Source organism: Nuphar pumila, chromosome 14 (genome assembly GCF_984573655.1).
Source record: "Nuphar pumila chromosome 14, dmNupPumi1.hap1.1, whole genome shotgun sequence".
Classification (NCBI taxonomy): Eukaryota; Viridiplantae; Streptophyta; class Magnoliopsida; order Nymphaeales; family Nymphaeaceae; genus Nuphar; species Nuphar pumila.
Window position 1 is genome coordinate 91,421,885 of NC_143262.1, and position 15,895 is coordinate 91,437,779.

At 40.8% G+C, this 15,895-nt stretch overlaps 1 protein-coding gene across 1 annotated transcript in view; it reads left to right on the forward strand.

The window, feature by feature from the left end:
- Nucleotides 1–15,895, forward strand: part of EMB140 (EMBRYO DEFECTIVE 140) — a 157,355-nt gene that overhangs the window by 131,488 nt on the left and 9,972 nt on the right. Inside the window, exons 13-15 of the mRNA XM_089986770.1 lie at nt 12,431–12,805; nt 12,915–13,007; nt 13,140–13,299. Coding sequence (XP_089842896.1) covers nt 12,431–12,805; nt 12,915–13,007; nt 13,140–13,299 — 628 coding nt within the window. The remainder of the gene's footprint in view (nt 1–12,430; nt 12,806–12,914; nt 13,008–13,139; nt 13,300–15,895) is intronic.

Consider the following 15,895-nt stretch of genomic DNA (forward strand, 5'->3'; position numbering starts at 1 on the left):
TGTCACAAAGGTTCTAGACCCAAAAGGTATCATTTGCATTTTTCCAAGTATACAATCTTCACATACAAAATTTTTATCTTTACAAAATTTTTCCAAAAATGGAAAAAGAGATAATTTGGATATACTTGGGTGTCCTAATCTTTTATGCCAAAGATCTATATTAATGTCTTTGACATGATTACAAAACGAGTATTTTGGTAAACACAAGAAATCCATGTAGTAAAGGTCTCGTCGTCTATGGCCTTGCCCAATCAGCTTCCCTGACTGGAGATCCTGCACCCAACACGCCTTAGATGAGAAGAATACTTTAGAACCATAGTCAACAATTTGAGAGACCGAAAAAAGATTCAAATCCAGTTTGGGAATGACTCTCACTTTTGGAACAAAGAATTTTTTTGAAATATCATCAAGGTTTCCTAAGCTTTTGACTTTTAAAGAGGTACCATCGGCAGTTGACACACATGAAAAATATGATTTAGTGCAATCAGATAATAGAGACTCATTATGAGTCATGTGGAAAGAAGCACCTAAGTCTAGAATCCAAGAGGTCTTACCTGGAGGAGACGAGGAAGAGATGGCAGCTCCGGATGTAGAAGGTGCAGCCTTAAGAAGTTGTGAGACGGCTTCTGCTATTTGAGCAAGATTTAATTCATTGAAGCTGCCCCCTTTTCTTGATTCTTGAGGTTCTTCACTTAAGGCGGCCACCTTTTTAAATTTGGGACATTCCGGTCTTATATATCCGGGTTCCTTACAATGATGACAAATAAGTTTTCCTTTGTATCCTCCCTTGTATCCTCCTCCATTGTGTCCTTCTCCATTGAACTTCTTCTCAAAGTGAGGTGGTTTATATGTTTTCACAAAATTTCTGGGCCTTGCCATGGTAAGGACCTCATCATTAGACTTGTGCATTCCAAGTCTTGTCTCTTCTTGACAAATTTGAGCAAGGGCCTCACTTATAGAAGGAGAAGTGGTCCTATGAAGTAAGAAAGATCTTACTTGCTCAAATTCCGGTCGAAGGCCATAAAGAAAGGAGAAAAGATTTTCTCTTACGATTTGGGTCCTTCTCATATCAATAGCCGAACCTTCCCATTTTGGTTCCAACATGGCTAATTCATCCCAAATAGGAGATAAAATACCGTAAAAATCTCTTACACTTTTATCTCCTTGTTTTGAATTACGTACCTTATCTTGGAGATAATAAAGTCTAGCCATATCCTTTTGGATAAAAATACTTCTTAGAAAGCTCCATGCGTCACATGCCTTGAATTTGATGATATTGGTGGCGATCTTGAACTCCATGGTATTCATAAACCATGAGAGTATTTGTGCATTGCTTGCCTCCCAATCTTCCAATTTATTTTGGAATTCTTCCAAGGCTTTTTCTTTTTCTTCTTCGGACAAGGCTTTGACTTGATCTCCTTCTCTTCTAGTCAATTTGAGTTGTGGTTCACTAGTAGAACCACTAACAAAACCCCACAAATTTTTTCCTTTGATATGATTCTCCATAGCCGTCGCCCACATCAAGTAGTTGTTTTCATTGAGTTTGTAGGTGATGACGGTGGCGAACTCTCTTTCTCCCATAATCAATACTTGAGTTTAGACTAGAGGAGATAGGGAATGATCAATGATCGAAGAACACTTCTTTCACGAGATTCTCCTTCTTTCAAGAACCTTGCTCTGATACCATGTAATGAAACAAGGTACAATGGAACAATAGGGAAACAAACACAATGCCAACAAAGGGCTTTAATAAACTCACTTGAAGTTGGTCACTAATGGACCAAATACAATCTCAAAAGAGATAAAAATACCAAACAGCACAAGAGGCATACAAGCCTATAATATGGGGAAAAAACTCTAGAGAAAACCCTCAAATGCTTCTAAAAGCAGTGAGGAATAACAAGGGAGTGAGGCTCTATTTATAGAGCCTCACTCCAACACATGGGAGGCAATCCAGCTCTTTGGACTGCCTTCCAACAGTCATTATTATGACTGTTGGGTGGCAGTCCAACGTCTAGTTGGACTGCTGCCCAACAGTCATATTTTGACTGTTGTGCACAACAATCATATTTTTGACTGTTGTGCACAATAGTCATAAATATGACAGCTTGTGCCTAAGCTGTATAGTTTATTTATTATAATGTTAAATTATATTTCAGTCCCTAGTGGACTGTACTATATGATAAAACACAAAAATACCCTTATCGGGTATTTGGATACAATTTTATTTTTAACAATCACCCCTCTCAAACTCGCCTTGCCTTCAAGGCGAGAACTCTGAGTACTGAGCTGTTAGCCAGTCCTCTTTTTTCAATCTTGTGCCACCTTGTGAGTTATGGGTCCATAATATGGAACTGGATCTCGGGGGTGATCTATAAACTAAATGAACCAAGCAGGATCTACCCCAATATGCGTACTGAAGCCATGAACATTCTTTCCGATCAAACCAAAGTCATTTGAGAGGCCTCCAAAGTGGAATAAGTCAAGCAAATCTGTTGCGATTGGTTGAAACAAAATATAGATCCATTTTAAAGGAGCTTGATCTGGTCAAGATGAGTTGAAGATATGGAGCACAATGCCCTTCACTAACTTGTCTTGATGCTCGTTAGAGGCAACAATCAACAAGGTAATATCAACACTCCATGGGTTGTAGGTTCTCTCTTGTGATGTCCAAGACATGAAATGTGGGAAGAACCCAATAGTTATAAATGCTTGGGGCCAACTGAATCATGTTGTTGTTACGTTTCGGTGCATCTGCGATGGTCCTCGGGGAGTTGTGCTTCAATCTTACCTTCTTCCATCCCTTCATACAAATCTCTATTAGATGTGACTGTTCTTGCAATGGTTGATGCGTTGTTACTCACAAGAACTATGAGAAGCAAATCAGGCATTTCGTCGAACACTTGGTAGGTGACATTTTTTAACCCTTCTTGCGTAAAATCTTTACCTGGGTTTGGGTGTGTACATTGATCATCATAAGCCTAGAGTGCGATGATTAAAATCATCCTTGGTTAAGAATTATACTGCAGTAATCTGTTCCATTAACTGCACATCGGTGAGAGTCCAATGAACTATTTCTAGTGCATCGTCGATGGCACCAATATACCTCACAATGTTGATATCATTCTCACAAAGTTGTCATCCTTTAATCGATTCATACAACTCTTAGATTCGTTTGATTGCAAACTCAATATCATCTGGTAAGAGGTCTGAATCCCATGTTCTCAGCTGCAAAAGGAACCAAGCGAGTTGGGTTCGATTGGGGTGGAATTTGCGTATGAACTCACTGTGATTTTCCTCCATGTTCACACTGCATGTAGGACATATTGCTGCTAGTCTGAAGTTTGGTTGGTGCAGAGGGATAGACTAGGGTGTAAGGGAGGCTCTGGGTTTGGTCATCTGGTTTGGGTTTCTAGTATGCAAATTACTTTTTAGATTTTTGGCAGGGTTTTCTAAGGCCAAGATTAATTTATTTCTTGGTTAAGTCAGGACGTTAAAGGTTCAATTCGATTTTCTGGGTTTTGACAGGTTCCAAAGATCGGATCAGATCTTTGCCATTTGGACAAATTTTTGGGATATATAAATTTTTGTTTGAAATCTAACAGATGTAGAATGCTCATAGGGTAAAAATTCAGGATTTATGGATCTAGGTTCAGACTTGGAGAATTTTTTGAAGTTAAAAAATGTTAGGTCGACTATTAGACCCGATTTGTGGGGGAATGGAGACATTCTCCCGCAAAGACTTACACTCTCTTTCCTGTCATTTGGCAGAAAGTGAGGCAAGTAAGCTCTGTGGACTGGTAGACCATAGCGGGAAACTCCCGAGATCTACACAGCTTGCTGTGGCGATCTTGCGGCCCATCTTTGGGCCTGAGGATAGATAGGGGCATTGTTCCCTTTCTATCCTCGCAAGAGCCGGCAACCCTGGGCGGAGATCACGAAAGTGATCTCCGTTTCCAGGTTTGTTCCGGAGCTCTGACGCTGTCAATGGTCACCTGTGTACGAGTTACCAGGTATAAATGACGTAGGGCAGCGTCAGTCCGTCCGGCAATCTTGGGGTCCTTTCGGGCCCCAAAATTGGGAAACTCCGCCTGTGTATAAAGGAGGAGGGTTGCGGTAGGCCTGTGACAGCCAACATAAAAACTTACTCATACCCTATGAAAATGAACCACTATGAGAATTTCGTTGGGGCGTTCCCTACTGAGCGACGCGTTGTACTCTCTAGGCCCGGAGGCAGTGATAAATGGGCAAGGGTTGCTAGGTCGTCTCCCAGAAGCGACGCGTCACACCGGCGCCCGGGTGTGGTGTCAAATAAGCAAGGGTTCCCTCACTTTGTTGGACAGGTGGGGGTAAAGAAGTTAGTCCAAGACCATAAAATTAGGTTAGCCACTTGGAACATAGGGTCTTTAACTGGTAAGTTGGTAGAGTTAGTAGATGTTATGTGTAGGAGAAAGATTGATATTTTATGTCTACAAGAGACCAAATGGGTAGGTGAGAAAGCAAAAGTGATAGAACAGATTTGGTATACAAGAATAAATAGGAATAGGAATGAAGTAGGGATTGTTATGAGTCGTGAGTTTATAGATAATGTAGTTGAGGTCCGTAGGAAAGGTGATAGGATTTTGCTTATTAAATTAGTATTAGGTACGTATATTTTTAATATTATCAGTGTTTATGCACCTCAAGTAGGTTTAGATGATTCCATTAAGCATCAATTTTGGGAAAATTTAGATGGAGTAGTACAAGGGATATCTTATGGAGAAAAGCTTTTCATCCGCGGTGACCTTAATGGACATGTAGGCATTAGTAGAGATGGATTTGAGAGTATCCATGGAGGCTATGGTATAGGAGAAAGAAATGAAAGTGGAGAAAGGATTTTAGATTTTGGTTTGTCCTATGATATGATCTTAGCAAACACTTGGTTTAGGAAGAGGGAGTCTCACCTAGTAACATTTAAAAGTGGGGTTAATACGAGTCAGATAGATTTTTTCCTACTTAGAAAGAGAGATATGGGTTGTTGCATCGATTGTAAGGTTATACCGGGAGAAAGTGTAGCTACACAACATAGAGTCTTAATTTTAGATCTTAGAATTAGACAATGCCGCAAAAGGGATAGACATAGGATAGATCATAGAATTAAGTGGTGGGCACTGAAAGGAGCTAAACAAGAAATGTTTGTAGAGCAGGTAGTTAAGGAAGCTGATTGGTGTCTCGAGGAGGATTCAGAATCAATGTGGAATAAGATAGCGGGTGGCATGAGAAAGGTGGCTAAGGAGGTATTGGGTGAGTCTAAAGGCGGTGCACCACTAGGTAAGGATACATCATGGTGGAACGAGGATGTCAAATTAGCTATTAAGGTTAAAAGAGAGTGTTATAGAAATCTAAGTAAGAGTCGTGATAATGAGAATTTGGAGAAATATATGATAGCAAAGAAGGAAGCTAAAAAAGTAGTTCGAAACGCGAGGGCTAAGGTATATAAGGAGGTTTGTGACAAATTGGATACCAAAGAAGGCGAGAAGGAAAATTATAAGCTTGCAAAGATGAGAGATAGAAAATCGAGGGATTTGGGTATGGTTAGATGTATCAAAGATGAAACGCAAAGGGTTTTAGTCAAAGATGAGGAGATTAAAGAGAGATGAAAAGATTATTTTGATAAGCTATTTAATGAAAGTCATGCTCAAGATCTTGGAGACTTCTCCATTCCTTTTCATGAGATAAATCGTGACTTCATGCGCAAGATTCAAAAGAAAGAAATTGCAGAGGCTTTAAAGAAAATGAAATCAAGAAGGGCAGTTGGCCCAGATGGTATACCTATCGAGGCTTGGAAATGCTTGGGAGAGAATGGTTGACAAATCTTTTTAACAAGATTTGGCGGACAAATAAGATGCCTAATGAGTGGAGGAAGAGTACTTTGGTGCCTCTATATAAGAATAAAGGTGATATACAAGATTGCACAAACTATCGTGGTATAAAACTCATGAGTCATACTATGAAACTTTGGAAGAGGGTGATTGAGTCTAGGCTGAGGAAGGTTGTCATGATATTAGGGAATCAATTTGGTTTTATGCCTGGAAGATCAACTATGGAAGCTATATATCTTCTTAGATAACTTATTGAAAGATATAGAGAGAGGAACAAAGATTTGCATATGGTTTTTATTGATTTGGAGAAGGCATACGATAGAGTACCTAGGGACGTTCTCTGGTGGACAATGATGAAGAAAGGTGTTTCTCTCAAGTACATTAGTATAATTAAAGATATGTATGAAGGAGTAGTAACCAATGTCCGCACTTGTGGAGGAGTGACAACCAATTTTCCGATAACGGTTGGGTTACATCAAGGATCTGCTTTAAGCCCTTTCCTATTTGCGATAGTGATGGATGAGCTTACGAGATCAATTCAAGAAAATGTACCGTGGTGTATGTTGTTTGCTGATGATATTGTTTTGATTGATGAGTCTAGAGCTGGGGTTAATGCTAAGTTAGAATTATGGAGACAAACATTGGAAGCTAGAGGTTTTAAGTTGAGTAAGAGTAAGACTGAATATATGGAATGTCGGTTTAGTAAGCAACGAAGTAATGATGGGAGTGTAGTGAAGCTTGGTGAGCAAGAAATACCGGTGAATGATTATTTCAAATATTTGGGATCCATCATTCAAAAGTATGGAGAAATTGATGGAGATGTATATCATAGGATAAAGGTTGGGTGGATGAAATGGAAAAATGCAACTGGAGTGCTGTGCGATCGTAGAATGCCATTGCGGTTGAAGGGAAAGTTTTATAGGACGACTATGAGACCCACTTTACTATATGGTACGGAATGTTGAGCTGCCAAGAGACATCATATTCAAAAAATGAGTGTAGCTGAGATGCGGATGCTTAGATGGATGTGTGGAAATACAATAAAAGATAAAATTCGGAACGAGGAGATACGTAAGAAGGTAGGCGTTGCACCTGTTGAAAATAAGATGAGAGAGAATCGTTTACGGTGGTTTGGACATATTCGGCGAAGGCCTAATGATGCTCCAGTCAGAAGGATGGAGAAATGGGAAAATATATTAGTTAAAAGAGATTATTCGGCGAAGGTTTAATGATGCTCCAGTCAGAAGGATGGAGAAATGGGAAAATATATTAGTTAAAAGAGGTCGGGGTAGGCCTAGGAAGACTTGGATGGAGATGATAGGAAAGGATATGAATGCTTTGAACCTCACCGATGACATGGCATTGGATAGAAATGATTGGAGGAAAAGGATTCATGTGGAAGACCCAAAATGAATTTCTTTGTTGGTTCATATCGCCGACCCTAATTGTTTTGGGATGAAGGCGTAGTTGTTGTTGTTGTTGTTGTAAAAAATGTTAGGTCGTCAGGATCCAAACACTGGATCTAACAGATTTTGGTAAACTGGCGATATCCACAAATTGGGATAAGATTTTTCTGATCCGTGAATTGGGTTCAGTTTAGGACATGCAAAGCTATCTATGGTGATTTTTGGGGATTTTGTGAAATTGTCATATGACTGAAATGAATTTTAGAAAATCGGACTAGGATGTAGTCCTGTGCCATTCCTTCCTAAGAACAAGCTGGAATTTGGCCGAACTTTTGAAAGTTGGATCGAGATAACCGGAGGTCGGATTCTAACAATTCTAAATTCAAAGTTGAAGTACAAGAATCAAAGAACCTGATGCTGATGTGATCTTCTTGAAACGATCAGAGGAGAGATCTTGGGATGCAGATTGCCGCGGTTGATGCAGATCACTGTTGGTCGCCATTGGATCTGTCGTGCAGAGTCATGAAGGGCTTGGGCTTGGGCTTTTGCTGCATTGATCAGGGCAGTCTGGCTGGTCGGCACGGTTTTCCAAAAGCGATGGTTTGATATCACTGTTACGACCCAAATTCTCACAGAGTACGCTTCTATGGATTCCCGCGAGCTAGATGTGAGACACGACTCCAAAGAGAAGCACACACCATGAGCAGAGAAAGAGGGATGTGCAGCGTTTGGGGAGATAGACAATCGTCTCTTATGGTCGGCTATATAGGGAAGCGTGAGGTAGATGAGTGGTCGACGACAAGGAAAAGAGAAAAGACATTCTCTCCAAGTCGATGATGGGCGTGAAAGAGAAACACGTTTTCTTAAACAACAAGAACACAAACCAAGAACGAAACTTATAGAAATCTCTGAATAAACTTCATTTAAAATAAACTAAGCATGATATATCTATATCTATGTCACACGGACTCGGCTAAAGGGTTGCCGCACCCGCGTCGACACGCACGGACTCGGGTGCGGACTCGGGTGAGGCTTTGGACTCGGCCCGGACTCGGTCAACTCTGAGTCGGACTCGGTCAACGAGTCCGGGCCGAGTCCGACCACATTTTGGACTCGGTCAACTTTGACCGAGTCCAAAATTGTCCAGTTCGAGTTTTAAATTTTGTTTTGGATCCGGGTCGAGTTGGGTCCAAACCCGACCCAAATCCAATTTTTTTTTGGCAGCCGAACCCTAAAAGGGGTTTATCGACAGGGAGAGGGGCTTACCCTCTCGATTTTGCCTCTCCCCCTCAGCCCCTGCAGCTTTCTCCTGCAACCACGCCGGCGACAGGCAGCCACCGTCTCCCCCTCCGTCAGGTATGTCGACCCTGCTCGTAGCCTCCCTCCCTGCACCCTCTGCTCGCAGAGGAGGGGCTCGGCCCCCCTCCCTGCACCCTCTGCTCGCAGGGGAGGGGCTCGGCCCCTCCCTGCACCCTCTGCTCGCAGAGGAGGGGCTCGGCCCCCCTCCCTGCACCCTTTGCACGCAGAAGAGGGGCTCGGCCCCCCTCCCTGCACCCTTTGCACGCAGGAGAGGGGCTCGGCCCCCCTCCCTGCACCCTCGGCTCGCAGCGGAGGGGCTCGGCCCCTCCCTGCACCCTCTGCTCGCAGAGGAGGGGCTCGACCCCCCTCCCTGCACCCTTTGCACGCAGAAGAGGGGCTCGGCCCCCCTCCCTGCACCCTCTGCTCGCAGGGGAGGGGCTCGGCCCCTCCCTGCACCCTCTGCTCGCAGAGGAGGGGCTCGACCCCCCTCCCTGCACCCTCTGCTCGCAGAAGAGGGGCTCGGCCCCTCCAATATTCCCTGTTTTATTAACTTTATTTTATTTACTTATTTAATTATTTTCTTTTCAGTTTTCACTTTTCAGATATAATGGCGAGTTCTAGCGGTAGTGTCAATACATTTGGTTCAAGTTCTAACCCTGAATTAGATGTTTCTCAACCACTTTGGAGGCTTGTGACAAAAGGGATAAAAGCTAGTAGTGGTGGTGGTGGGAATGTGCAGTTTCATTGTAATCTATGTAAGACTGTTTTCACAGGTTCTTATACGCGTGTGAAAGCACATCTTTTGCATATTCGTGGTCAAGGAATTAGGGCATGTTTTGGGGTTGACAAAGACATGTTAAAGCAATTAAAAAAAGAACAAGAGGAAGCTGAAAAGAAGAAAATTGCAGAGATGAAAAGCGATTCGATTAATTTGTCTTTTCCTACTGCTAGTGATACACAAGAAGAGCTTTTAAAGAAAAGAAAGATGGAAAGCAATAAAACAATACAAGCGTCATTCAAAAACATGGCAAGAGCAGAAATTGATAAAAAGATTGGTCGATTCTTTTACTCAAGCTCAATTCCTTTTAATGTAGCTAGAAGTCCATACTAGAAAGATATGATTACATCTTTGGCTAATTGCAATTTGAGTGGTTATGTGCCTCCTAGTTCAGAAAAACTAAGAACAGTCATTCTTGCAGAGGAAAAAAATAGAATTGAAGACTTGCTAGAGACCCAAAAATTTACATGGAAACGACATGGAGTGTCGATTGTTTCTGATGGGTGGACTGATATACAAAGGCGACCAATGATAAACTTCATTGCTTACTCACTAAATGGGCCAATCTTTTTGAAGACTGTTGATGCATCTGGAGAGTATAAAGATGCTGAATATTTAAAGAGATTATTTGTTGAAGTGATAAAAGAAGTGGGTGAAGAAAGTGTGGTGCAAATCATTACTGACAATGCTCCAGTTTGCAGTCGTGCAGGAATGAATTTGGCAAGTGAAGATACATATTCACATATTTTTTGGACTCCTTGTGCAGCACACAGTTTAAATTTGGCACTTAAGAGTATATGCAATCCATCAAAAGATGATGCACATGCACATGAAATGTGCTTATGGATTGAGGAAATAGAGCATGATGTTCGAAATATTAGAAATTTTGTTGTAAACCATCATCATGCCCTTTCTATATTTAATAGGCATTCTGATCTCAAGTTACTGAAAGTTGCTGAAACTCGTTTTGCTTCTCTAATTGTTATGATAAAAAGAATTAAGCAACTCAAGAATGCATTGATGATGATGGTGGCTGATCAAGATTGGGATTTTTATCGTACTGAAGATGATGTCAATGCTCAAGCTATCAAAAAATGCATCTGTGATGATTTTTGGTGGGATAAAATTACATATTTTGTTGAATTTACAGAGCCTATTTGGGAAATGCTGAGAGAAGTTGACAGAGATGTACCCATGCTTCATAGAATTTATGAAATGTGGGACAATATGATTGAAAAAGTTCAAAGTATCATTTTTAAACATGAGAAGAAAGATATTGCACTTGATGATTCAGAATTTTACAATCATGTACATTCAGTTTTAGTGAGAAGATGGGATAAAAGCAATACACCTTTGCATTGCATGGCACACTCTCTCAATCCAAAATACTATGCAAAAAAATGGTTGACAGCAGGTGTTGGTCGTGTTTCTCCAAATGAAGATCCTGAGATATCAAGAAATAGAATGATATATTTGGGAAGAGTTTTTAATGATCCTCACATGTTTAAGGTTGTAAATAGTGAGTTTGGCAAGTTTTCTACTGGAAGATTTGATTCTTTAGCAGCACTTGTGGCAAGGGACGAGGAAGATCCCCTTAATTGGTGGGCAACATATGGATCAGAGACACCAAATCTGCAACGTCTTGCAATGAAGTTGTTATCCCAACCTGCTACATCATCTTGTTGTGAAAGAAATTGAAGTACATATGCTCAAATTCACAACATTAAAAGAAACAAACTCACTAGTAAAAGAGCAGAGGATTTGGTATATGAACTCAAATCTACGATTAATTTCTCGCCGCACCAAAGAAGAGTATAGGTATTTTTTTTTCTTTGTATTCAAAGTTTGTATTTAAATATTTCATATTTGTATTCAAAGTTTTAAGTTAGATACTAATATAGTGATTTTTTGATGCAGTTGTGGACCATCCAAGAATTGGGATGTAAATCTAGAAGATTTTGACTTGGAGGGAGAACATAATTTACATACTCTCAACATGGACTACCTCGATCCTGTTCTTCCTTTTAATTCAGACGATGAGACAGATTTATGATAAGTTTTGTTGTTTATCACACTCACAAGCTTCTTTATGTGTTATATTTTGGTAAGTTTGTGTTGTTAAGAATTGCTTTTTTTTTGCTTTAAAATTTACAATCTTTATGTGTTAATTTATTGTTATATATATAATTATAATATTTAAAATATATATATTTATATATATATATATAGCCGAAACCCGTGTCCAAATTTTTTGGAATTGCGCCGCACCCGTGTCGCACCCGCACCCGCACCCGCACCCATGTGACATAGATCTATATATAGATTTATAAGAGGGCAAAAAAGTAAAAATATACACAATTCCCATCCTAAAGAGGACTCTGGGGGGCATCCCAACCTGGGCAGGACTCCAGGCTGGGTGGGTTTCTCTAGGAGTTTTATGAGAAAGGGAAACTCTCTCTCCGTAGTCCCAACTGGGCGGGACTCCAATGGGGTGGGTCCTGACTGGGGCGGATCTGGCTGGTCGGACCCGGGGCAGGAAAGGGTCCGTAACATAATGATACAATGTTGATTATGTGCATGTGTCCAAGTGTTGTATCGTGTCAACATGGGATACACATTCTGACTGAAGTGTCTGTGTGACATAGAGTGTTCCAATTACATGTTCTGCATGCCACAACCAAAGGAAGTTTGAAGCATGTGCCTTGCTGCGCTAGTCCAATGAAGACGCTAGCTGGATTGAATGCCTTATAAATTCATATCAACATTAATGTATCCTCTGACTCCTCATTATTCCCTCTTTTCTCTCCTGTATTTGGTCCTTTCCTATGGATGCAACTTTGCGTTGCTGGCTAAAATAGAAATCCCTGAGATGAATAAACCATGTAATGTTATGGTACCTTATGCTTTAAATTATCTATTGTTGTTTGTTGAAGGCATGCTTTGTGGTTGTGTGGGTATTCTAAGAGGTCTTGACTACGGTTTCCTCCGTTCAATACTCTTATGTCAATGTTAGTCTTATCTAGGTTACATATATAAGTTGTGGAATAATTGGATACCAAGCCTTTCTGATTTCATTTAATCTGTAGGTGTCTCCTCGTCTTGAAGAGCTTCAACGATTCCAGTCACAACAAGAGTTAAAACATCCAGCTCACACCCCTATGGAGTCTGTGGAGAGAAGTGGTGACAAACGTGCCAACAATGCATCTAAGAAGAGGAAAACAGATATTGGCATTTCAGCTATGCATTCTCAACCAAAGCGGCATAAACAAACAGCTGGGAAAACATCTGAAAATGCGTCAAAGCAGGGCGAGGGATCTGTCGACGCATCTGAGCCCTCTTCAGAATTGATTATGACTGCATCCGTCAGTGAGCAATTGGAGGGAGAAAATGCATCTGAGGATGCAAAGCCAAACCTATACACTGACCAGTGCACAGCATTCATTTCAAATATTAGTCTTGAGGTAAGTTGCTCGTGTCATGAGTGCTGTATGTAGATTCAAAGTCTTATTGTTGAAGGATACCCATATCCATACTGACTGAAAATTCTATGGCTCCCAAAACTTGAACTAGGTTACTGAAGAACATCTGCGCAACTTCTTCTGTAAGACTGATGGAGTAACTGCTATACGCCTATTGAGGGACAAATTCACTGGAAAATCACGGGTTGGCATGAATTATTTCTACATCCTTTTAATGTGTGTAGAAAATGAGAATGTGTGCATACTTCTTGATGCATGTTTACATTTCTGTTGATTTTTTTTTTTTCACTGGAACCTGCATAAATTATTTTCCCAGGGTTTGGCATATGTGGATTTCTCTGATGATGTACATCTTGAATCTGCACTTAAACAAAATAAGCAGAAGTTGCTTGGGAAGAACATAAGTATTGTTCGTTCAGATCCAAAGCAGAGTAAAAGAAGAGCATCTGGTGGAAGCAGCTTCTCTAGAGGAAGAGGTATTTTAATCCATATCTTCAGTAAAACAATTAGCTAATTGTATTTTTTAAAGCTTTTGTGATATAAATCATAGAGCCAACTGTCAATTCCTTCAATATGCTTATGAGAATTTCTCTAACATAATCCATGGAGTTATGCTTCCATGAAATCTAGTTTGTTACAAAGGTTAAAATAATGAAACATTGCTTCTTACCTGGGGGACACCACCCATTTTCTTATTTTTTCTTGTTCATGTAGAATTGAGAGTGGTAAGGTATCCTTTGCTCATGTATAGAAAATAGTCACAAATATCGTTCTCGGAAATTTCTCGGCAAGGCAAAATCTCGGGAGATTTAAAAAAAAAAAATTCCCCGGAAAATGTCATTTAAAAAAACAAAAAATATGAATAATGATAAAAACTATTAGGAATATAAAATGACAAAACACATTAGTCTACCATACCGAAGGACACTTTCATCATATGGTGAAAAGATTGGTAGTTGGCTGTATGTAATTAGTATTTCCAATGAAAACAAGGGCATTTTTGTCACTTAAGGTGAAGTTAATACGGTTACCTGTTGCACGCACCACCAATAAAAAAAGAGGTGGTGAAGAGTTAAGAAACATTTGGAGGACATTTTGGTAAAATGTCTAGATGATATTGATGGTGGATTTTTAGGGTTTTAACTTGGTCTTTTAGGGGAGAGTGCAAAGTTTAAATCAATGAGACTTTTTTAGTCCCACATCAAAGAGGCAGAAGAAGAGTCCCCTCCTCTGTGCGTATATAAAGCCCCTATTATTCTCTTATGGTCCTACACTTTCGGGCTTCAAAGGTGTGCCCGTAATGGTTAAAAAAAATCGCGATTTTATCGTGGTTTATTAAAAAGTTCATTATATAAACACGAAAAATAAAAAACAAGCAATATTTTCTAAATATCATGTGTTATACCGGAAAGTCACAGATTTTTTTTTTTACCAGAAATTAAAAAATCTGCCGATATTTGTGACTATGGTATAGAACCTAAGTTGGATCATAGGATGTGTTTTACAGATGCATGATCAATTTTATGAACTTGAAGAGGTCGCTATAGAGGGGAGTTACTTCTACTTGACTATAAGAGAGTTCTTAGTTGGCTCACCCATATGGGTATACTTGCCCTTTTTCTATATCCTAGCTTTCAGCACATAGAATTTGGATACTTCGTTCCTTCATTTCATCAAACACTTCACTTTCATGCGAGCAACCAACCCTTATACCAGGTTTGCTGTCTATCTTAAGACTTTCAAAAATTACCATTGGTAGGTTGGGTTAACCCTTGACATAAGTTCTCCATCTTTTTTAACCCTCAGACACTGTAAAAAAGGTCACATATGCTTCAGACTGTCAGAAAATCCCAGACATGGCTCATGGCAGGAAATTAAGAAGAAAATTTTCAAATTTGGAACACCTTTACCAGAGTGGGTACTTAATCGCCCAAAAGATCTTCTAAATCTTCTGTTTCAGGTGCAAATAGATCCAACTCTGGTACATCCTCTCTTCCAATTGCTCCTTAAGAGGGTAACATCAGTTAACAATTCTTATTCCTTTAAAAGCTAGCATCAGAGCTAAAATCTATCTCTGATACCATATACTATTGACACTACATTTTTTTGGTGATGGTGTAGAAAGTAGAAACCCCAGGAAGAAATCAAGTGGTGAGTGAAATGAGAGAGAGAAGAGGGAAGGTGTTTGTCAGTTGTGAGCGATCAGGTCTAATCTGTCATTTTATCATTCTCCATTCCAAAACATATATTACAAAAGAAAACATATTCTTTAGGACATAAATTCCCCTGTAACATACACAAATATATATATATATATATAAGAGGTAAAAGAAAAATAGAAAACCAATGGAGTAAAGCTATGTCACAGGGACTCGGCAAAACAGATGCCGCACCCGCGTCGACGCGACGCGGGTGCGGCACCGAGTGCGGTCAACACGACCCTGGGTGCGGTCAACGCACCCAGGGTCATTTTTGTCCACTAATTGGGGCGTAAAAAAAAATTCCCCGATGAAAAGGAGGATTAGGGCAAATTTTTTTTTTTGCCCTAATCTCTCCTCTCTCTCCCCCTGAGCTCGAGCTCTCTCCCATCGCCGCTCCAGTTCCGCCGCTCCAGCTTCGCCTCCCAGGCTCCTCCTCTCGGCTCATCCTCTCCTTTTCGTAGGTATGTCTCTCACTCTCTTCTTGGGTCGGCTGGGGAGGGGCCGAGCACCCCCCCTCCCCCATCTGTTGTATTTTTTGGGTCGACAGGGGAGGGGCCGAGCCCCTCTCCCATCTGTTTTTTTTTTGGGTCGACAGGGGAGGGGCCGAGCCCCTCTCCCATCTGTTTTTTTTTTGGGTCGACAGGGGAGGGGCCGAGCCCCTCCCCCATCTGTTTTTTTTTGGGGGTCGACAGGGGAGGGGCCGAGCCCCTCCCCCATTTATTTTTTTTTTGGGTCGACAGGGGAGGGGCCGAGCCCCACCCTCATCTGCTTATTTATTTTTTTGGGTCGACAGGGGAGGGGTCGAGCCCCTCCCCCATCTGTTTTTTTTTTGGGTCGACAGGGGAGGGGTCGAGCCCCTCCTCCATTTGTT